Below are 24,331 nucleotides of genomic sequence, written 5' to 3'. Positions count from 1 at the left end.
ATGGCCTCCTTTAATGACACTTTAGCTGCCGTTGGAGACGGAGACTAGTGTATGTATGTGTGCGTATGAATATAATAACAATATTCATCTAAACCTTTTGGCAGTTAGTCAGTTCGCATTTTTTTTATTCTGTGGTGGACACAGTTTCCATGAGTTTTAAACCAAGTTTATTTAAGTTTATTTGGCACGGTGGCGTATCAAAATCAAAGAAGAAAGAAAGGAAAAAAAGGGAATTCTTGGAAACACCAAACTCATACAAAAGATTGGAGATTTTACTGATTACCAGTTTAACAAACATAATGACAATTGTCATGGCGACAGACAAGACGTGATTGACAGGCCTGCAGCCAGACACACAGTCAGAGGTGTGTTGTGTCTGAATAAGCTGTTTTGCTGCATTGGGTATTAACCTACATAACACAGATCTCCTCAGCTCAAAGATGATGTGAACCAAACTGGATGGATACAGGCCATTCTTACCACAACCCCAAAACTAGACCAAACCCTCAACCAGTTAACAGTAACGCAGAGGGCCCTACTTTCCTGTATGAGGGTGTACTGGCGTACATTTTTGTTGGTAGGCCACATGATGCATCTGGATATTGGGTGGAACAAGAAAAAAAAGACATCATCATACGCGGTAAGTGTGTTAGTGAGTGGGACAATTCGTCCTGTTTACAAGCAGAGCTCTCTCTGCCTTGCTGTATGAGAAAGAAAGTTTGTAATATGAGCTCAGTCTCTTGACAAGCAACTGGTTTCAAGGTTCTAAATAGGTTCTGGCTGTTGCCCTAATTAAATGCTTTGCTGCTTAACACTGAAACTTTTGTAATGCCTTGATGTATGATTTAGTAAGAAATTTAGTGGGGAATTTTTCATAGTAGCGTGTTTACATTCTCTTCTCACCATTTCCCCCCCAAACTTAACTTCTGAATTCTCCTTCAAAACTTGCCCTGACTTCATGAAGTTTTCCAGTTAAAAGGAAATTGGTTAGAAACAAAGCAAGGACATTTTGTGGACGTTTGACCACACCCTTTCTCTTCCTGTGTTCCTTCCACCTCATAACACCCCTCTCTTGTCTTTACATCTGTCCTGTGTGCCTTCAGCAGCAGTGGATCATTGAAGTCCAAGCAGTCAGCAGTCAGCAGCCCGCTGGTCTATTATGTCACTAATTGGTGGCATGAGTGAGATGGCTACAATATCAAAAGGCAGGAAGCAAAGGTTGGAGGGACTGTGGGGGGTGAGGAGATGGAGAGAATGAAGGGGAAAAGGAAAACTGAGAGACAGAGGGAGAAAGAGTGAGATTTGTTCTAATTAGAGTAGGGCGTGTCCATCCTCCTTGTTAGAGGCAAATTAGGTTGACGGGAGTGTGTGTGTGTGTGTGTGTGTGTGTGTGTGTGTGTGTGTGTGTGTGTGTGTGTGTGTGTGTGTGTGTGTGTGTGTGTGTGTGTGGGCATGCCAGTCCAAGGGCTTCTGGTAAGATGTTGTGCATGAGCTTGACAATGGAGTTACCAGATTTGGGTTTTAGGCTTCCTGATAAACTGCTCTGTTGGTGGGAAACAGAAAATGGAAAAAAAGAAAACTGTAAGAATTTAAAAAGAAAAGGAGAGATGGAGAGAAAAAAAGAGTTTGGTGAGTAACTCTGAATTTGACTTCACCTACTCCATAAAGAAGTAGGGGTGCAATTTCAGTGTGTCTGTAATACCAAGTTATTCATTGATTGGTATTGGCCATTTCTGGTCCTTAATATCTCATTCTGCTCCATTAAAGGGGCACTCCATCAATTTTACGCATTAGGGTTAATTTTCTTTTCTTGCAAAAACAATTGTATGACAGTTGGCTCTGGAGGGTACTTTACAAAGTTTGTAAGTAACAACTGATGATGTCATAGTGTCTCAGCTTGAGCCTAAGAAGTGAATGTTACATATGACAAGTGTAACAAACTGTAGGGGGCTGGCGGGGGTGATGCATTATCGGAGGTGTAGGACCCAGTGATTTTTGGAGTTTGAATCATACCAGGGACTAAAGTATCTCGGCCTCACTGGGTCTATTTTAACCATTCTTTTTTAATCTGTTTCTTGTGAGGCTCCTTAACTTAATGGAGGTCAAAATAAATTAGTCAAGTAGAACTTCATTTGTCCCCAAAGGGGCAATTGGTTTCGCAGCAGTGACCACACAAGATCAATACAAATACAACAATAAATAGCAAACATGTAAGAACAAAAAACAAAACAAATTTAAACAAACTAATTAAAAATTTCAGGAGTACCCCCCTCAAACACCGGCATTGATTTCTACCGCACAGTAGGCCTATATGAACCTTTGAGCAGAACAAACTAATAAACATCGGCCAGCGGTTGTTGTGAAGTATATTCCATAATGTATTTTTGGCTGCTGCAGGAAGCTGTTTCTAGAGAAAAAGCTCTAAAAACCCTTTGTACACTACCTGCTCAGCAGCAAACGTCAGACAGAAAGAAGGAATAGTCCCTCAGGAGCTGGTAGAGACCTAAAACAGAGCTAAAAGAGAAAGAATATTGGTCAGAAAAACAACTCCAAATAATGTTTATGTTGCTCATAACTGTTAAATGTGTAAATAACAACTGTTTGGTAACAAGTTTGCCATGTGATGTCTTAAGCTACTGGGACCTTGAATTTCCCCTTGGGGATCAATAAAGTATCTATCCATATCAACATATTAAAAGGTGATAGAATTGACAATGTTGTAATGTGGTCACAACTATAGTTTCTGCTGCCACAAAGTGGCAAAGAAAAATCAGTTATTGCAGGTTTAAGCAGAGCTATTTAGCATTCAAATATCTAAACTGGCTTGAACTCTAAGATAGTCTGCGCCCAAGACATCCAAAGTAACAAAACAAAGTGTTACACACTTGGGAAAAGTATCGCTCAGAAACACTGTTAGGGTTAATGCTTTAACAAAAATCTAAATTGTATGGTTATTCTTGGTAATAACCATTTACCATTCGTGGTAAACACAACACTAACACTAACATCCCCTCTTTCACCGCTCTCGTTTGCCCTGAGGGCGTCTTCTGCAGGCTCATGTGTCCTAATCGTCCCCCTCTCCCCGTCACTTCCACTGACTCCCTGTTGTGTAGGGAGAGACCGACATTAAATCTTAATCTCACCCGCTTGATGGAGAATGCAGGTCCCTGAAAGGCAGCATTTTCTGGTTACATGAACCCATTGGAGGTGGATCAACCATATGCCAATTGACATGGCTGGGGCTGAATGGCCAACGTGGATTGTAACAGTAGTCCTTGGACAAAAAGCCCCCTGCGGGCTCCCACACCTACACCAGAACTGAACAGACGTTCAGGCTGCCGCTGACACAAGGCCAGAGGCCCCAGCCCCCCCGCCCCTCCCTCCCTTTCGAACACACGCAAACACACACACACACACACACACACACACACACACACACACACACAGGATATTGGTCCCCCACTGGCCTCTGATGTTTGTTTTTGATATGATGTTAGGAATACAAGGATTGGACACAAATGACACTGTTGAGCTCAAAACTGTTGTGAAACATACATTGAAAGAAATTTCATAGCCAATTGCTGAAAACTCAATACTGATCATTAAGTTATTACGCTTTATGTCTGTTTCACATTTATTTACATATCATGAATGTGTGTAGATTTTTTTTTTTAACAGCAGCATCTTGTTTCAAAAGTACATTACTGTTGGCTTCTGTGGACAGTTCTGCTGGTCCAGATTTTAGCAGATCATCAAATTACTTTAGCTTGTGATGATATAGTTTCAAGTCAATATTTTGTGCAAAATAATTCATGTGTTTGTAGCCAGACGAAAATTGCCAGTGCCAAATTGTATTTCCCAGTCTGACCCTTCAGAGCTGACACATAAAGACAGACAACAGTTCACTCTGACATTCACACCTACAGGCAATTTAGAGTCACCCGGTAACCTAACCTGCATGTGTTTGGACTGTAGGAGGAAACCAGAAGAGCATGCAAACTCCCCAGAGAAAGAAGACCACTGCACTATCCTGCCATCCAAATCTCACAGATCTCACAGGTATCCTGTCTTCATTAATACCATCATTTCAGTGCAACCCAGTCACCACCTGGAGAATTTACTCAATATATCTTGTGAACTAATATCCAAGTGGAAAACAAACATTTTCTTTTTATTATCTAACCACACTGGTAATCTGAAAAAAACACTTTACATTAAAATTGCATCCTTTTAAATCCCCTGAATTTAGAAAATGTATTATTACTCAACATTAGCCACTCAGCACAGCAGTGGTATAAAACTAAATGTATATAAAAACAAGTGTAAATCTTTCAACTATAATCATAAAAAGTGTTGATCATGACTGATTGTACACGTATAATTAAATTGTAATCAGATAGCAGTGAACAATCCTGTTCTTTTCTACACCAGTGATCCCACATGAGAGCGTGAGACCGCAAGCTTTAGTGAAAATGCGCCCTGATTGGAGAGGCAAGCTGGTCCTGCCACTCCACTGACTGTACCACTGGAGAGGCCAGTGCGTTCACCATATGGGACAGGGATGGTCAATAGGATTACCTCGTGCACCTCTCCTTCTCCCTCTTCTCTCCACCACACATAATCAACCAGGGGATGAAGTCCTGAACCACCAAGCTTCCGCTGAAGTATCCCAGATCCCCTTTCGCCTACTTGGGAAGGGAGAGTGGGGCAATGGAGGTCTCATGGGCAGAGAGAAAGAGCAGGGGGGACCACCAGATGGATTAACATATTCAACAGAGGCAGAGATCAAGCCTTTATAGAGTAAGGACAGAGGGAGGCTTTCTCTCACACATACAGAGTCTGAGAGAAAACAGACATGAGTGTAAGCTGGATTTGTTTTCATTGTCATGGAAAAACAGCGATGGGCCAAATGATAACTCAGCTTAACTTTTCTTTTCTCACAAATGTGTGCAGGACGTGGACATGTGCACACACCTTAGTATTGGAAAGAAACTAAATTGTGTAAATACATTCACTCAAGATACTTGTACATCAGTACAATACTTGAGTATGATTGCATTTTTGATACTAATTTATACTGCTACATATCTAGAGGGACATATCGTAATTTGTAGCCTCATAATCAGACTGAATTGACTATTTTATTCCACTTCATTATTCAGGCTGACATTGTGTTCCTGGTGGCTGTGCTCTGTTTGGGAAAGGATGTTCTGCCAGAGTAATTTCTAAAACAAAAAGCTGCAGTAGTGAAGAAAAATTACAAGTTAAGACGACTTAAACATTAAGTCGATTAGATGATGGACAAAAATGTTAATTGATATCAATTTTGCTGAAATATCAGTTGTTAAAATAGGTAAATATGCTAAATATTCGCTGTTTCCAACCTCTAAAAAGTCCAGCAAATTAAACAACAAAATACACAGTTTACCATGCCCTCTAGAGCAACACATACTGTAGATGTGTAAGAGTCCACATATAGGGTGAGCATGTGCAATATTTCTTCTCACATTTTTCTTTTTATTAAAATATTAGCAACTGTCCACATAACACACACACACACACACACACACACACACACACACACACACACACACACACACACACACACACACACACACACACACACACACAGTATTACCACTGTGCTGTGAGCGAACTTGTGGCCCTGTCCCAGCATGGGCACCAGATTACAGACTCTGTTTTTTTCGCTGGTTTGCTGTTCTCATGACATGTGAATGGCCAGTTAGATAGTGGAACAACATTATCCTACACATTCATCTCCGCATCAAAGATGAGCCCAACAGCTTGAGGAATACCACCCTGAAAGAGAGCAAAGACCCGGCTGCAAATGTTGGATTAGAGATCCAAAAGCGGAAAGTAGCTTGTGTAGTGTTTATGAATGACTGCTGATATCTGATCAGGCTAAGTTCTCTTTTCTTTTACACAAATCTTGCCTAAACCAATACATTGTTTAGCTCTTATTGCCATAGTAAAGCATTTGATCTTAGCCTTGTCAGACAAAAAAGGTATACATGTGAATATCACATTAAATCCATCTTGTTGTACTCGTTAAACCTCTGTTGTGTCACCTTTAACCATCAGTGATCACTTGTTTTTTGTTTCAGTGAACACAGCATAGTATCTGAGTAAGTATTACACTCATACATAGAAAATGTCATTCCAAAGCTATATATGATCTGCTGCTATAGCAGCCACTCTTCTGGTTTCAGGCTTTCCACCAGATTGTGGAGCCTGGCTGTAGAGATTTGCTCCCATTCAACCACAAGAGCATTAGTGAGGTCCAACACTGATGAGGGGTGATAAGGTCTGGCTCACAGTCGGCGTTCCAGTTCATACCGAAGGTGCTGAATGAGGTTGAGGCCAGGGTCATTCCCCTCTGGCAGGAGGCTGCAGTCCATCAGGACCAAAAACCTCACCACAAAAACAATTCCTTCCCGACTGCAGCTGGCCTCGTCAACAAGACCCAGGACCCCCACTGACACGGTCTCCAATTCTGATCCACTCCTGACGTTATACGTATCTTCCCTCTTGCACATATTTTTGTACTTTTACTTTTAATTTTATTGTATGGCTGTGCAATTACTGTAATCAAATATTTATTTATTTTATTTTATTTTTTTGCAACATATTTTATTGAGATCAGAATCAAGTTTTGAAACTAGACATCTTGTACAGAAAAATACACAGAAGACAAAATTACACAGCACAACAAATTATACATAAAAGGCAAGGAAAAAGAAAGGAAACAAAGAGTAAATAAATAAAATAAGGCACAAAACTCACCCACCCCACCCTGGCTTAGTTGGAATAATATGCATACATACAAAATATAACAGAACTTAGTCTGGTAAGACTTGTAAGTCTGTGAAATATGATAGAAAAGGTTGCCATATATGAAAAAATGTATCAGTGTCACCTCTCATCGTGTACTTCATTTTCTCAAGTTTCAAGAAAAACAAAACATCTTTGAGCCACTGTGAAACTGAAGGAGGATTTAGAGACTTCCACTGTAAGAGAATTCAACGTCTGGCTAGTAAAGAAGTAAAACTAAGAATTTCCTTCTGTGCTAAAGTTAGTCGATCTGACTGGCCAGGGGTCCCAAAAATAGCAATTAAAGGGCACGGTTGAAAATCTATTCCTGTTATAATTGAAATTGTATTGAAATAACCAGACCAGAAAATGTGTAAGCATGGCCAAAGGAAAAACATGTGGCTCAAGTAGCAATGTGGGCTCAGACATCTATCACACTTATCCTCTACTTCTGTAATCACATTTTAATTAGGATTTCGATTTCGGTTTTGGCTACTAACATCACAAAAACAGTGTAATCAAGAAAAACTAATATTTTGCAGATTACGTTTTGCAAGTAAACTCTTATGTTGTCTTGTGTTCTGAATGAAAAAAAAAAGTTAAAATGGGAAAAGTATTAGAGGTAAATTTCACAGTTCAAGGTGTTTTCGCTGTTGAGTTGTTTAGCTGTTCAACTGTTTTTTAAGTTTAATAAATGCGACATCTTTGCAAAAGTCAATGAGCAATTGTGTTAAATAATTGTGATTATGATTTTTTCCATAATCGAGCAGCTCTATTTTAATGTAAATGTTATTATTTTTATTTTATATTTTCACTTTTGCACTGTGTTGACGTGTATTGTTGTGCACCAAATCATTATAGAGTCAAACTCCTTGTATGTGCAAACGTACTCGGCAATAAACGGCTTCTGATTTAGGAGGGAGCGAACATGAGAAGAGAACATGGAGACCTCTGAAAAAGACAATGTGGAAGGAATTGCTGAAAGGTGAGGGGTTGAACAAGTGAATGCCAGGCAGTGATAAAGGCACTCACCACCAATTATATCAATCTGTTGAGCAGCGGCATGCAGGAACACTGTGTAATTCGTCAGGTTTGGCAGCCGTATACTCATCAAAATCACAGTGAGCTTTAAATGTGCGATGAGAGTGGGACAAGAGAATGAGAGCGGCATATCGATGTAGAGACGGAGACAGAAAGAAGACAATCCAGAGAAAGAGGGTGAACCTGCTGCCTGGCTGCTGGTGTTGTGATTGATGAGGTCACTGAGAGTGCTTCCCCAAAATGTAGTGTCTTCAGAGGGTCAGTCAGAGGTTGGGTAGAAGTCAGAGTGCAACCAAAGGGGAGACGCAGAGTCTGAAAGTACTATAACAAATGTCAGTACAATTATTAGACTTTCCTGCCCTTGATTGCTGTGTGTCTTTGACTGTCTTTGATATTTGACCATCATGACGTCAAAGTCAATCTTTGTATGATCAGCTGCCATGGTGCTCGTCACAAGATCATACTGTACATCTAAACTTCTGTTTCTCCACAGTAACGGGTGGAGTGTGTAAACACTCTGTTGAGGTTATGTCTCCCTTTTCCTTGACTAATATGTGACATTAATGTCACCTGAGGCCATGGCATGGCCATGATAATAAGCATTTTATTCACACAAATTTGAATGCCGGTGTTTTAGCAACCTGTGTTTATTCGTCTCTTCAAATGGTCGCCCTTGCTGTGTGTATAAAGTTTACCATGACCTTTGATCTCTTGTGTAATTTTTCTCCAGCTTTCTCCTTGTTCTTCTTGTCACTGTAAAGTCGAAATAAAAAGATTCAGGCTAAGTGTGACTTTTGGACTTTAAAAAAAAATAATTGCAGCTGCATCTGCGCAACTGCTCGGGGCACCCCATCGCTCTGATATCTCTTCATACATAATACATGTGTATAGGTCCTGTTGTGCATATGGGCCTGTGTTTGTGAAAATGTATATATATACATTTATAATGAAAGAAATTGAATTTCCACTTGCAGGATTAATACAAATATAACTTCTCCTTAATTTTCCTTAAATGTTAAATACTTATGAAATAATCATTGTCGTATCTTGATGTGGTCAAGTACAGGGAACATGCAGACATGCATAGGATGTTGAGCAGACTTTGTAAAATACGATGGAGTACCTGTTGCATTGTAACATTTCAACGGCGTGGCAGCAACGTGATAATGTAATACGTTGTAACTGTAATGTTGCAGTCTTTTCACCGTATGAAATGATACGTCACAATCACAGCGTTGCAGGGACATACTGTTTGTAGGGTCGCCAGGAGGCAGGACTTACGTTTTGTATATGAACAAAACTACATGACAATGACAAACCTTGTTGTAAAATACCATAAGCCCTACAATGATAATCCCTCCACCCCTAAAATAACATACATGCTAATTCCAACACACACATACAGTACACACAAAGCACTATCCAGTGTTGTCACTTAGTGTCCCCGGGTGGGAGGGCCGGCAGTGGAGTAGCTATGTGTGAAGGTAACCTTTTCAACCGTGTTGGAGCCACTTGGTAAACACACACTATAATTACTGCTTATTAGAGGCTATAGGGGCCCATTAGTGGCACTGGCCCTACCCCTCACTGCCTGCCACCTCATTATAGAAGCCAGCACAGCACAGTCTGCCTCATTACCACCTGCCTGTTAAACTCTCTCTCTCTCTCTCTCTCTCTCTCTCTCTCATAAACATGCACACTTGTGAGCACGCTGCAGGTGCTGCCAGATTGAAGTCAGGTGTTGACTTGTTAAGTGTTGGACAGTGGAAAATTGTGTGTGTGTGTGTGTGTGTGTGGGTGGGTGTGTAATCATGTTCATTGCATCATCTAACATTGGTCCAAATTGATCAACAGACATTGTTTTTAGACTGTTTGCTTTGTGTTATAGGAAATGCTCATTATTTTTACAGGAATACTGAATTTGGTCCCATTTATGCTGCATTTACTTGAGATGGGAAATGTCGCTGGCAACATACATACCTTTACAATAAATAAATAAACAAGTCTATTGTAGTTCTTTTAGTAATGACCCTTTCTCCCGTTTCTCCCACTCTGGAGGATTTGGAGGTTTGATGTGGTCACTGATTATTCTGATGTGCTGACATAAAGCAAGTAGGCCTACATGATTGCAGCTATGAGGTGAGAAGTGAGGTCCACCGAAAGTAAAGTAACTAGTTACATAGTTAACTTCATACAATGTAACTTACATTTTACTGATGCAACAAGCTGCAGGTATTTTTAGATTGAGCTTGAAATTACAAGCCTGGGCTGTCAGTACTGGCTACAACACATGCACCATATGTGCTCACACACATAAACACAAACAAAATGTTCTCTCTTAATTGCTCCCTCAGTGTGCCCCATTTTGACCCAGTCTCTATATAAAAAAAACAAAAAAACAATGTCACATTCCAGACCATGGCACCCAATGCTGTTCACTGTGCCGCCTGTGCTGCAAACAAAAGCCTCCTCTCTGTCAGCAGGCACTGAACTGAGTGCAGCTGCCACTGCCATTTCTTTACTTTACTGGTGGGCCAGAGCTTCTCAACAACACTGATTTACTGGGGAATACAGACATTATTTTCTTCCCCTCTCCCTTCTATTTCTCCCATCCCTCTCTGCCCTCTCTGTGCCCCCTGTTAGGGTAACATTTCTGAGCTGGGTCTGTTTGACTTTGCCATGGCAGCAGAGGCAGAGTGAAGCTGCCAGCACACTCTCTTTCTCTTTGATTCTTTTTTTTTTTCATTTTTTTTTTTTCACTCTCAATCCTCCGTTGAGCTACAGTGGTTGATTGAATGGCACCATGGCAGCACTGGCAGTTAAAGACTTGTATCTGTCTCAGTTGCACGCTCTCTGTGTGTTTTTCTTTGTTCTGTTCCTCCAGGTGAATGCCATGCAGGCAAGGGTGCCAGGGAAGCAGATGGCTTCAAGACAGAGAAAGGAAGTAGAAGTGTAGAAGAAAAAAACCCAATGTGGAGGAAAGACCCTGTGGAGAATACCAAGCACTAGAGATGAAGCAAGTCCTCATACCTAAACTTAATAAAATAAAAGTTTGATGTCCATCCTTCCACTTCAACCTCCTCCCTTTTGACGTTTTGCTGCACTGTAACAACAATGCGCCACTTCCCGTTTTGCACTGAATGCAAACAAATGTAGACAAATGTATCATTCCAGCTGGAGCAGGAATGATGTAGAAATACAGATTCAAAATTCAAAAAGCCACAAAGGTCAAAATTGAACAAGAGACAAGAGCTGTGTCTTAACCACTACACCAGGATGCCCCAAATCATTTTCTTGGTGGTAAAGAACTTAAAGAATTTTGAGTGAATAACGCATTTCGCATTGTGGCTTCCTTCCTGTGCACATTGCATTTATGCTTTAAATACTTATTTTGACAAAGACATGATCAAAGAATGTATTGGTGTTATTAATCTACACAAAATATATCTAAAAAAAAATATGATATAAAACATTTAGAGGAACAACCAATTAAATAATCAGATCAAGAGTTCACGACAACTCACATATTTTAGCAAACCGGTTGTTTTATCTGTTTGAACAAATGGACCAATATGCGGCGATTGAAAAGGACATGTCTATCTTCGAGTCTGAAACAGAGTTAAGAATCATCAACCTGAAGCACCTGTTAGCCTTGGATTTAATTAGAAAAGAAAAGAGTTAGCTCTTGTGGCCTGCACTGAACAACAGGTTACTTCCTTAAGAATCCTCCAATTCTTGCCATGTGGTTAGCTGTTTTAGAGGTGGCTGATAAAGGAGCATGTGTGGCATTCAACATATAAGCATACAGTGTGTGTGTGCGTCTGTGTGTGTGTCCACTCCAGGGTGCTCCAAACTTTAAGGACAGCCCCTCCAGAAAACACAGGCCTGGCCCTCCAAACTCAAAGGACGAGCTCCATTCACCGCCTGGCAACAGCGCTGAGAAATGGAGAAGAAATGGGCAGAACCGATTGGGTGGGCAGTAAATTATCAACTTTTAGAGGAGAAGACACGATATTTATTTATAGCATTCAGCCAGGGCACTTGGGAAGGGTTGAAATGGAATGGGGTGCACGTCTTTTGCAAGGGGCATCCTAGGTGGTCAGCATTGACCTGCACTAACCCCTTGTATCCTGTCTCATTCTCCCACCCTTCACACTTGTCTTGTACCAAAAGCTCCCGAGACCTCCCTGGTAATTAGGGAACGAGTCACACCCACTCCCTGCCCCCAAATGCAGTAAATTTTCCTCCTTCTCCTGGCCTTGTGACACACACACTCACACATCCTCAGAATTGAGGCTTTAAGGCACCATTCAGTCCGATCCCTACTTGCTCTATCCCCCACTCTACATTTTATCACCACCCCTTGTTTTGTTTTGCTGTCTCAATCCATCAATCTTCCTATTAGCCCTCCATATTACGGAAACTGCAGGGAACGCCCCCTTTACACCAGCCCTTCAAATCTGTCTTCCTCTCTGCACCTCCCTCAGCCTCCTCCACTTGCTGCTGACTCCCTCTTTCCCTCCATCCTTCAAGTCCAGCCTCATTTGTCCAACCCGCTGCTTTCAAATGATCACACTCTCCCTCGTCCCTAAAGTTTTTCTGCTGATTCACCTCCAACTCGAAGTTAACATCAGACTTTCCTGGGGCAAGGGCGGAAAGGATGGAGATGGACAGAGAGAGAAGTATTGGTGATGCTGTGGGTAGACCGTGATGGGGGTAGCAGCACTTTGGGTGGTATGTTTCCTGCGAGGGTGGGACACAATGCCCCCAGTGTTCAGGCAGGCCCACAGGAGCTTGTTTTACAACAGGGGAGGGGCGGCCATCAATGGCCAGATGATGTGAACCACCCTGAGCCGATTCACAGTGACAAACAGCCCCCTCCAAGCAGACCCCCACCTCCTCCTCTTTTCTGCTTTCTCCCATCGCCTCCCTCCTTCCCTCCACACATTCTGTTCTGTTGGACCAAAACCAGGGCAGCAGAGAGCATGCAAGAGCACCGCGGCTCAATGGACTGGAAATGAGGGGACACATGCCCCTTCACACACACAAATACACAACATACATACTCAAAATTTCTCACATGCATAATGGGAATACATGCATACACTCACATGCATAGACACACACAGAAATAGAAGCTATCTGTTCTTCTCCTAATGATGCCTCAAGTATCTTGCTGGAACATTAATTGGTATTAGTTTAATTAAACCAGTGTGGCCCTTACTTGTGTTCCTCTCTTCATCCTCAAAAAGGAAAAATAGCTTGGTGACAGCATAATTGCTAAATAATTGAAGGAGAGCTAGTGTGTCGAGTTGCCAAGTGGGCCCAAAAATCCTCCCCCCCTTCTCTAGCTTCATGGGCCCCGCGGCCCTGGGATAGGTTAACCCTAACCCCATCACATTCATTATTCACATGTTATATATTTTAAACCAATCTGAATACAATACACATTTTATAGGCTCAACACTCTTTAAAAAAAACAATTCTAGTGCTGGTAGCCGCGCCCCTGGCTGTTAGAGACCTGTCTGGAAAATATAATCAAATGTAATTCCAAGAATGTGAACAAACAACCAATGCTATCATTTTTCTGATGATAATAGTCTTGGCTGTGAGCAGGCAAGGAATAAAGTAGCCTAGCCTACATAAATCTTCAACCATGTAATGGTGAATTGTTCCCTGTATACCACCTTTTCACATTTCTTCCACTCTAAAGACTATTACACAAAAGTTACATTTTCAGTTCAGGGAGGGGAATCACCCTCACCACAACCACTCCAGACAAAAACACCTGCAACCCAAAAGGTGTGAAAACATATTTTTATGGGTTTGCGGAGGGGCAACTGCAGTGGGATGGTAATAAAGTAGTCCAGACCCTTTGTTAGGGATGATGAGCTTGTGTATGTGTGATGGGATCAGGAGGCTGGTAGTGAGAGTAAAGGAATGTAACCCGGCCTCTCAGTCCCTCCATATGACGCTAATTGCAGCAGAACGGGGATGGCCTGGGCTGCTTGTGTACATCATTGTTATTCCTCAGCCTATTGTCTCCCGGCCTTTTGACAATCGCCATCTGAATGAGGGCCTGTTAAGCCTGGCAGATCCCCATCATTAGACCCCTTTACACCCATTGTGATGAAGCACTGAGGATACTGTAGGGCTATCAGTGACTTACAGCAGGACTGAGGCCACATCCACAATAACCCATACCTTTTCATTTCATTAACGCCGTCCATCCACACAAAGCCAGCTTCTTCTACCTTTCAAAACTTTTTTTTAAAACACCTTTTTATCACCCTTCTCCCCATGTGACACTATAACCCAACTTTCATGGACTGCTAGTGTTATTTAAAGTTACACAAATAAAACAATGTGCTACATATATCCATAGATTAGACACTTGGCCTTTTGAGCCTTGTAGTCATTAAAAAGAAAGAACGTCCTGATGTTAAAAAAAAAAAATAGCTTCAAAGCAGTTTTGCAGTCCAACAGTGTCACAAATCCTTGAAAACTATCAACCAAATTACATTTATTTCAGCAGTCTGATCAAAAGTAGTCCATGTGTTTCAATTTAGGCAAAACTCAAGCGTTACATGTTTTGAACATGTAAGAAGAATTACCTGGCATCAAATCACAGTTTTGTACTATTGCAGTTGCCTGGCAACAAAAATAGAGAGACTTTATTTAGGGTGAACAAAAAATGTATTAATTAAATAAGAAATGTAAAGAGTCTTTGTTGATTAGAGCCCATCGTAACGTAGTCACATGTAGTGGGTAGTGATGCCATGGTTAGTGCAGGAATATTTCCCCTGGAGTCTAGATACTGGTGGTGGTGGTGGTGAAGAGGTGAAGAGAGTTGGCTGAGGATCTTGATGATGGGATGTGGAGCAGGACTTCTGATAAGCTTAGTGAAAGGTACCTTGGGCACTTAACGTGATGAGAACTGGAGGTGAATGGGGTGGAGGAGGGTCACATAGATTCGTTTGAAATGACAACTGACAGCAGCAGAGGGGAGAACAGATTTGTAAAGATTGACAGCAACAATATGATTGACTTAGGGATATTGTGGCAAAATCTGGATGGTTTAATTTTCAGTGAACGATAGCTGATAGCGTAGAAGCCAAAGAGCGAGAGATTTGTGAATGAATGAGATCGTAAAGCAAGAATTCCTGACTGAACTTCCGCTAAACTTCATGTCAGTGACAACACCGGTATTGTGAGTTCAACAACCAGAAATACAGGGACCAAATATCATCACTATATCTATAGTATATCTTACAAAATCAGATTATATGTTTTGCAGAATTATTCCACTCACATTGATGAACAATAGTTCCTACAATCTTAAAACTTTAAGTTGGAGAAAAAGTGTGTGTGTTTGTATTTAAAACAATGGAAACAAAGGTGAAATTTCACATTCCAATTATATTCAAAAACCTTTTAAACTGTTTCTAAATCATTTCACAACCTTTTACCCTGACGACAATTGACAGCATCACTCCAGTGAACGTGACACTTTTTTGTCCACGCAAGTTTGGTCGCACGTACATACTATGGACACAAACCGCCAGCTGGTCTGCTTTGGGCTGTGTGCGGCTCAATCTAGTCCTCCGTCTCCCTAAAACAAGCATCTGGAGGCCCGGGGAGTGAATACAAGTGTGAATATATTCATCCCCATGCTGCTTTGTTAAATTTCTGGGCGTAAAGCCGTTGTACCCCCGTACCCTCCTGGGTGACCCCTGAGGATCAGAGACCAGGTTGTCGAAACATTTGTAACATTTGGCCAAAGCAAATCTCAGGCTGCCTGTTGAATTGAAGCTCAGACCAAAGAGGAGAAGAAAAAAAATCCCCCTGGAATCCTCAAAACACACCCTACTCTGGACCAGGACCCCCCTCTCGTTCCTTATCCCTCACACAACACACACTCACACACACCGAGCATGGAGGCTCAACCCCTCACAACCTCCAGCAAATCCCCTTTATCTTTTCCCAGCCAGATGGGGCTGCTGGAATAATAGACGAAGCCCAATGAGTTCCATTCAATTTGTCATGCCGTCTAAAGAAGCTTGTAAGCTTCCCATTTGCAGTTATGCTATAGTAACCATGGGAGGCTCTGCAGTGTTAGGACTTAATTACCTCCTAATAGCTGTTGTAGAGATAAAGCCTCCTTCCAGCATAACCTAACACTGTCCAGCCCCTGAGACACAGAGGACTGAAGACTCCCTCTGCAGCCAGGATCCACATGGTTCATCATGTGTTAGCTGGCCTCCTCCGGCCTACATTAGTGACCTTTTCACCCCACAATTACCTGTGGAGATCTGTACAGAGGAGGTAGCAGACTAGTCACCGGGTTGATGAGATTTTTGCAGTCAGAGACATTGGAAGCATTTTCCTGATGATCTCAGGTTAGGTAGAGCTGTAACTGTTTGTATATTACTTTTTTTATTTAAGAGTAATTTTATATTTAGGACATTTTAAGATGTCTTTGTCAATCAGTCCACTTGGGTCTGAATGATCTCAAAAACTATTAGATGGATTCCCAACTATTAGATTCTCATCGTGAACTGTGGTACAGACATTCATGGCCCCATATGATAAAGCCTACTGACTCTGGTAGCTCTGACATTTCCTCTAGCGCCACCATGAGGTTCAAAATTGTGGTTTTGAGTGAAATATCTCAACTATTAGAATGGATTGCCATGAAATTTCGTACAGACATTCATGGTCCCCTCATGATGGATTTAAATAACTTATGTGATCTCTTCACATTCCCTCTAGCGTCATCATCAGGTCAAAATGTAATTTGTCCAACAATTTGGTTTATGACCAAATTAATGACATTCCCATCAGCCTCAGCTGCACTTTGTGTTAAGGTTTTTTTAAGATATGTTTTTGGCATTTTAGGCCTTTATTTGTGACAGGACAGCTTAGACATGAAAGGGGAGAGAGAGGGGGAATGACATGCATCAAAGGGCTGTAGGTCGGAACCGAACCCATGGGCGCTGCGTCGAGGACTGAGCCTCCGTACATGGGTGTGCGCCATGGTGAGCTACCCAGGCGTCCACTTTGTGTTTAGTGCTAACACAAGATGGTGAACATGTGACATCATCAACATCAGTATGTTAACATTTTCATTGTTACTTTTTTCATGGCGTCTTGTTGTCTTCTGTCTGTAAATGTTAACTTGTCCTAATGTCTTGCTGTTTCCTGTTCCTCTGGTCTCAAAGCATATTGTCAAAGGACTCCAATTGAAAATGAAACAATGACTATGAGGTTTAAGTGCTGATTTAAGGGTGTTGCTGTATCCTTTTTTTACACAGACCCCCGATTTTAGGACAATGCAGCAAGTCAAGAAGAACGAACCAATTTGTTTTGCACTTTTTTTTGAGTGCAAAACAAATTCCCCTCGGGGCAATAAAGGTTTCATTCATTCATTCTTAAATGGTACGTAGGAGTGATTTAAGAGATTTTGTGGCATTCATCAATTTTCCAACTTATTCGACTTGGATCTCTGCAGCTTGAAGTTGATATTTGACATTTTTTGTGAATAAAACTCACCACACAACGGAGCAGAACTGTTAGCCTTAGGGGCATTTTTTACGCTAATGGTCAAATCTCACGAGCACGCACCTCCTCATGAACACGTGGTCACCAGGCTGAAACAAGTGATTTTGGACAGGTTTCTGCAGTTAAGAGAGTTTGCTGAATACAACTTGGAACACTTGTATGAGGAAACATCCCAGATAGAAGTAACAGAGTTTTTGGAAAATAATACGAAAATGTTCTTGCATTAAGGCCGATTGATTCTGAACATGCAGACATGACAGCCAAGAAGGTTTTAGGGCCAAACATTTTTTGACTGGCCAAGTCAGTTCCATGACCTTAATCCTATTGATCATCTGTTTCACATGATGAACACCAGACAGGGGGAAAGGAAAAAAACAAGCAGGAAGTGAAGCAGGGAAGGTGTATGTGGGTCTGAGATGCAAAACAGTCACTGGCCATACTGGATTTGTCACCAAAAATTAAACAAGATGATTTTCTCTGTCGCTATTCAACAGATGCATCGTTTTAAAAGAGAGGGAGATGGACAACTAAAATAGGGGAATTTTTTTACCTTCAAACTATAGAAGAAATTTTACTTTCTGCTTTGTTTAGTTCATTCCTTTAGAGTTTTCTCATGTTTATTGTGATTTTGGGGACATGGCTTGGGAACTTGATGGTCGCCGGTTCGCTTCAGAGGTGCAAGTTAATTTCCTGGACACTGCCGAGGTGCCTTAGAGCAAGACACCAAACCCCCCAACTACTCATGTGCAACCCCACTCGCTCTGACATCTCTCCAATGCATGTGCATGTGTGTGTTTTCCTGTGTTTGTATAATAATAAAAAACACAAGTGAAACAACAACAATTTCCCCAAGAGTGATTCATAAAGTATACATTAAATATCACCTATTCTGATGATTGTGGTAAGTATTGCGTTATTGCATTACTCTGGACACATAGTGGTCCTATGGTGACTGCTTTTCCTGAATTATTTTCTGGGATTACTTTTGTGTTACCAAAACTGATTTTCTGTTTGTGCACTTTGCAGATGTTCTCTTTAAAACTGGTGTATTTTGGATATTTTCCTCCTCATAACGTGTAGGTACTTTTGTGTCTTTTCCTACATTTGAACTTGAAACATGAGTTATCTGAATTTGTTGACTTAGCATAAAGGCATGCTGACATTGTGGTCTAAAAACACACACACACACACACACACACACACACACACACACACACACACACACACACACACACACACACACACACACAGTATCTCCCACAAATGATATCCTTGTTCAACTAGTTTGCATTTGCAAAATATGTTTTGTAGGAAACTTAATGAAGGATCACAGAAAATATTCAGCTCTGTGTTTCTTGTATTGGCACTTAACTTTGCCATTAAATGTACAGTAAATCGTTAGTGCAGGAGAGCTGCGTGTGAATCTAACTAGGAGACACGTTACAAACACACACAGTAACGGCAGTGGTGGTGGCAGGCGGCATCTCACGTTCCTCACTACAGATTTCAACAAAAGCGTGAATTTTGCTTCATTTCGTTCCAAGATTTCTCAGAGAAAGGGATCGAGGGGGAGAGCCAGGACATTATTCATGTCTTTCAGTTAATTTGGCCTCAGCCGGTCAACTCCCCAGACAGAAAGAGAAACCTTCTCTCGTGTTTTTACACCCTCCTCTCTTTTCTGCTTTTTTTGTTCCCTTTCTTTTTCATTTTGGAGGCAGATTAGCAGGATTAAGTATGGCTCACATATGCTCCTCCTCACTATTGGTATTCACCACGGCACCGGGCCTACCGCCACCCAGACTGATGGACAGAGAGAGAGAGAGAGAGAGAGGGAGAAATTAAGGAGATGATGGTGGTGAGAAGTGTAGTTGGTGAGAGTCAGAGTTGGAGGGGAAGAGGAAATATTAAAAACACCCCTGCCCACATACTACTGTCTACTTTGAGTTAGTGCTTCCAACAGATTATGTCTGTATCTTTCTTGTTTTAACATGACAATGGCCCTGTGCACAAAGTCCAGGTCTATAAAGAAATGCTTCTCTCAGTTTGTTGTGGAAGAACTTGACTGGTCTGAGCCCTGACCTCAACCCCATCCAGCACCTTTGGGATGAACTGGAACACAAACTGTGAGCCAGACCTTATCACCCCACATCAGTGACCTCACTAATGCTCTTGTGACTGAACGGTTGGGCTGAATGGGAGCAAATCCCTGCAACCAGGTTCCAAAATCGAGTGGAGCGCATGAAACCAAAAAAGTGGATGCTGTTACTGTAAAGCATCATTTAAATGTCGTGGGAATCACGAGTGTAATGCTTTTTAAAATGTATTTTATAATATGAGAGCAAATAATTGTAGGCTGAGTTCAGGAAATGTACTTGCGTAACGTAAACACACTGAGTTATATGTTATATGTAGCTCTCTCTGCCTTTTCAGAATCTTTCCACCCTCATTTATATTCTTTTTTTATTTAGGCTATGTCTGTCCAGAGGAGTGCTGTTGTCTAGCAATCTGGGAAATATTTCTGGCCAAACATGATGTAACAATACTGCAAACTGCTGGATGGAGGGGTGAAATGCACTTTTCTGCAGGGCACTACAGTGCTGTCATATAAAATACAAGAAAATAGTTTTCTCAGATTGGGTGACAACTTTAAACATCAGTGGTTGACTGACGTCTGCTTTGAATTTTGGTATTGTGAAATATCACAGTGAGGAAATTCACCATTTGACTCTTTTAGGTAAAACATGTACTGTGTTTTAATGGCTAAAAGTAGTTCTGCATGAATTATGATCATCACAGGTTAATTTCATAGAGTTTCACAACCTTGGTTTGGGACCCCACAGGATATTCTTAAAGCTGATAATATATACTTATATTAGGTTGATAGGTCTAGAATAAAAGTTTGAGATCTAGGTTATAATCATTTATTGGCTATTTGATTTTATTCCCCCAGGCTTTTAAAACACAAAAATATGTCTTGTTGTGCCATGAAATGGTGAGAAACTCTTTTTGACTGTAATCTGTGGTTAAGTATTAGGATATTATTTAATATTTCTGAAACAAACTGTGAGATTTAGACTACCATAAAGCCTCCATAAGTCCTGATAGATGCCAATAATTTTACTAACTAATTGTAGTAGGTCTAGACTTGTAAAAGGCTAATGATGCATGCATGTGAAAGGAACCCATGAAGAAGAAAGCCTGTAGTCTGTGTTTCTCATTGTGAATCCGGTGCAGCAGTGAGAGTGTGGGAATGTCTAATGAGTGGTGGCACAGATACAAACCTCCTGATTTAAAATGCCACTTTAACCGCCTTCATTACCATAATATTATTTAGACTAACGGGAGTAAACACGCGAACGCGCAACGGATGGAGAAAACAAGCAGATATAACGATGAGGAAAAAAGGGGGCAGAGTGTGTGTGTGTGTGAGTGTGTGTGTGTGTGTGTGTGTGTGTGTGTGTGTGTGTGCGTGTGCGTGTGCGTGAGTGCGTGAGTGAGTGAGTGTGAGTGTGTGTGTGTGTTCGTATAATGACCTTGATTTTGTGACGGACCGATGTGACACCTGACTGACGGTTGCGGAAAAATATTCGTTTCTGATTGGCTAGCAAGTGACGTTAAAATGGAATGTGACCCCACTGCTAAACCAATGTTCTAAATCAGTGCGCAATGTTAACTGTAACCACCGCAACAGACAAAGTCTTAATTCTAAACTAACTGACCACAGGCAGACAGACAGACAGACAGACAGACAGACAGATAGATAGATAGATAGATAGATAGATACATACATACATACATACATACATACATACATACATACATACATACAGTACATACATACATACAGTACATACATACATACATAAATAAATAAAGCGATAGGCTACATAGATAAATAAATAAGCTGAACACGATTTTCAACACATTTAGATACCTTTTATTAAGGACATTTTAATTGAATAAAAGCCTCTAATTAAAAGGCTAAAATAAAAATATAAATATTTTGCTCCTATATGCTATATATAGGCTATATATTGTATTGTTTTTTATTGTTTTAAAACTACCTGTTTTAAAATCAGACAGTTTCTGATAACAAACAGTGGCAATTATTCTAAATTGAAATCCACCTTTTAAGTTCACCCTAGAGCTGAGTATGTTGAATAAGTTATTAAATTAACGTTATTCTCAAACATTTGTAATTTTTTATAAATATTCAAAAAGGCTACAGAGAGGATATCCCGAGCCCAATCTTATGAAACAGACAAACTTGTAGAGGCAATTAGCGCTGATTGCGTCTGACTGAACACTACAACTCATATTTGGGGACAATGCTGCTGTCAGTTTGAGTTACGTCCGAGAGCAAATCACCGGTTTAGGTCCTTATGTCTTTCAGAGGCCGTCTGAGCGCCAGCAGCAGGCAACACTTCTATCGCTCACTGCGGACTAATTGAAATGTTACAGATCATAACCGTTAGAAACAATTTTGCACACTTCATTAATTAACGTTAAAGATGCTTTTAACGACAGCTGCTGGTCGACAGCGGGTAAAAACGGAAAACACCATACCAACACTAAAACTGCAAGCAGGAAACATATTGCGCTGCTTATTAGGCTTCGATCCGTTATTACTGTTCATTTGAAGGGGCAACGTAATTTAATGGTCGGATAGGCTACAGCTCGGAGGGTTAAATAGTAAAGATACAAATAAATGAAAGACTAGGAACGAACTTTCGATAAAAAAATAAAAAAAATGAAATATTGGCGTAAATATTGTAGGTAAAGCCTGGATGGATAAATAACAATTAGCTATAGGATGTTAAATAAAAATAAACGTTAGACAGTTTTAAAAGTTATTTTGTCACAGTTTCGGCACACAAACGAATTAATTAGCCTATAATTTAGCCTTGTCATTGAAAAAGAGGACTGGTTAATTGTATTACTGTTTGAGGTTCTGAATACGGACACATTATTCACCTATAAGAGGCAAAATGTGGCTTAGTATCTGTGTTATTATAATAAAATCCATCCACACGCAGGCCAACATTTTCACAAGAAGGGGCCATATGTAGGACGGAGTGTGTCTGATTTCACTTAATGCTGTGTGTTGGTAATTGCATCAGGCTGGAGGACCCTCCGTTACCCTCCTCCCCCTGCCTCCACCCTCCTCCTCCTCCTCCCTGCACGGAGCTGATTGGTCGCAGGGAGGCAGCCGGGACAGAAACGGCGTTGTCCTGGTGACCCGGCCTCTGTGAGCTTCAGCCCGCTATAAAACCCCGCGGTCGCACGCAGGCGTGCCAAATGGGCTGTCAGATGCGATTTGGAGTAACAAGTGGATTTGACGTTTAGGTTTTCTCACCATCGCGCTTGGAAACACTCTTGGTACGTGTTTGATTATTTGTTTTTAGACAATCTGATGAACAATTAGTGTCGTCTTACAAATATTGGGATGCTCCCTGCTCTGCTTATGCAGAGCCAGAGGCAAGTAGAAATACTGTGTAGAAAAGACATGGAAACTCGCTGATCACTTATTCCTTATCTAATGATCAAATATCAATATAAAGATGTAATTGTAAGCCGTGTTTAAATAGGCTACATTTCTGCAGCATTCAGGATACATTTTCTTTCTTTTTTTCTATTTTCTTCAGGGCTTCCAATTAGCCTAATTAAAAACCACATTTTCTTTGTATAGTTCTACTTTTGTTTGCAATCATTTTTTTTAGTAGTTGTAACCACCAAAAAGTTGATATTATGTTATCGTTTGTGGTAAAGGTATGAGATGTGGATTTTGGGGTTCAGCAAATTAAAACGTTTTTTTTTTCTTCTCTTCAGAGCACTGTACTGGACCAATACCATGGACTCAGATACGAGCCGTGTGTCAAGCAGACCCTCATCTCCCGAGGAGGACATCTTCCTGTCCGCCCTAAAGAAGACAGTGCACGGTTTCTCCGGCGCCGTGTCCTCCACACAGAGCGACTCTCTGTCTGAGATCCCCGGCCTGCGCGGCCTTTCCGCAGACGACGAGGATACCCTCCTTCGGCTGTCCAAGAAAGACCGGAAACTCCTGTCAGAGAACGAGCTGCAAACCATCCGCCTCAAGATCAACAGCCGCGAGAGAAAAAGGATGCACGACCTCAACGTGGCCATGGATGGGCTCCGGGAGGTCATGCCCTATGCGCACGGACCCTCGGTGCGCAAACTCTCCAAAATCGCGACCCTGCTGCTGGCTAGAAACTACATCCTGATGCTGAGCAACTCACTGGAGGAGATGAAGCGGCTGGTCAGCGAAATCTACGGCAGCAGCGGACACCACGGCGGCTTTCACCCAGCAGCCTGTGGGACTATGACACACGCTGGGCCCGTGCCGGGACACCCGGCGGTTTCACACGCCTCACACCCGGTGGTGCACCACCCGCTCCTCCCCCCGGCCGTCTCCACCGCCTCGCTGTCCGCGCCTGGTATCTCCGCCGTCACCTCGGTCCGACCCCACCATGGACTCCTCAAAGCGCCCGTTGCAGGCGCAGGGCCGCTGGGCAGCAGTTTCCATCACTGGGGCGTTGGCACCGGGATGCCTTGTCCGTGCAGCATGTGCCAAGTCCCACCTCCGCATGTGACCAGCATGAGCGCCGTAACTATGCCGAGGCTGACCAGCGACTCCAAGTGACTCCAACTAAATGGAGACGAACTTTTTGGGGCTGTTACAGACTCTCACCCCACATTATTACTCTTTTTTATTTTTATTTATCTTTGTTGCTGAATCCGTTGCCTCGACGGAGCCAGTAAAGAACAATGCATTGGCTTTCCTCACTGGGCCTTTGGGGTTTTGCAACTAACTTAGTGTTTTATGGTAATTAACCTCAATTGTAACAGGTGTTTCTTCAAAAGCGCAACACAACTTCAG

The 24,331-nt window shown here is 41.7% G+C and overlaps 1 protein-coding gene across 1 annotated transcript; it reads left to right on the top strand.

Moving 5' to 3' along the window:
• The first annotated feature begins 23,284 nt into the window (after positions 1 to 23,284).
• olig2 (oligodendrocyte lineage transcription factor 2) lies at positions 23,285 to 24,094 on the top strand. The gene has a single exon (XM_078262850.1). The coding sequence runs from the start codon at positions 23,285 to 23,287 to the stop codon at positions 24,092 to 24,094; it is 810 nt and encodes a 269-aa protein (XP_078118976.1).
• The last annotated feature ends 237 nt before the right edge of the window (positions 24,095 to 24,331 follow it).

Source organism: Sander vitreus, chromosome 11 (assembly GCF_031162955.1).
Source record: "Sander vitreus isolate 19-12246 chromosome 11, sanVit1, whole genome shotgun sequence".
In the NCBI taxonomy this organism is placed as follows: domain Eukaryota; kingdom Metazoa; phylum Chordata; class Actinopteri; order Perciformes; family Percidae; genus Sander; species Sander vitreus.
The sequence above is the reverse complement of the archived record's forward strand: the minus strand, read 5'-3'. Positions and strand labels throughout refer to the sequence as shown.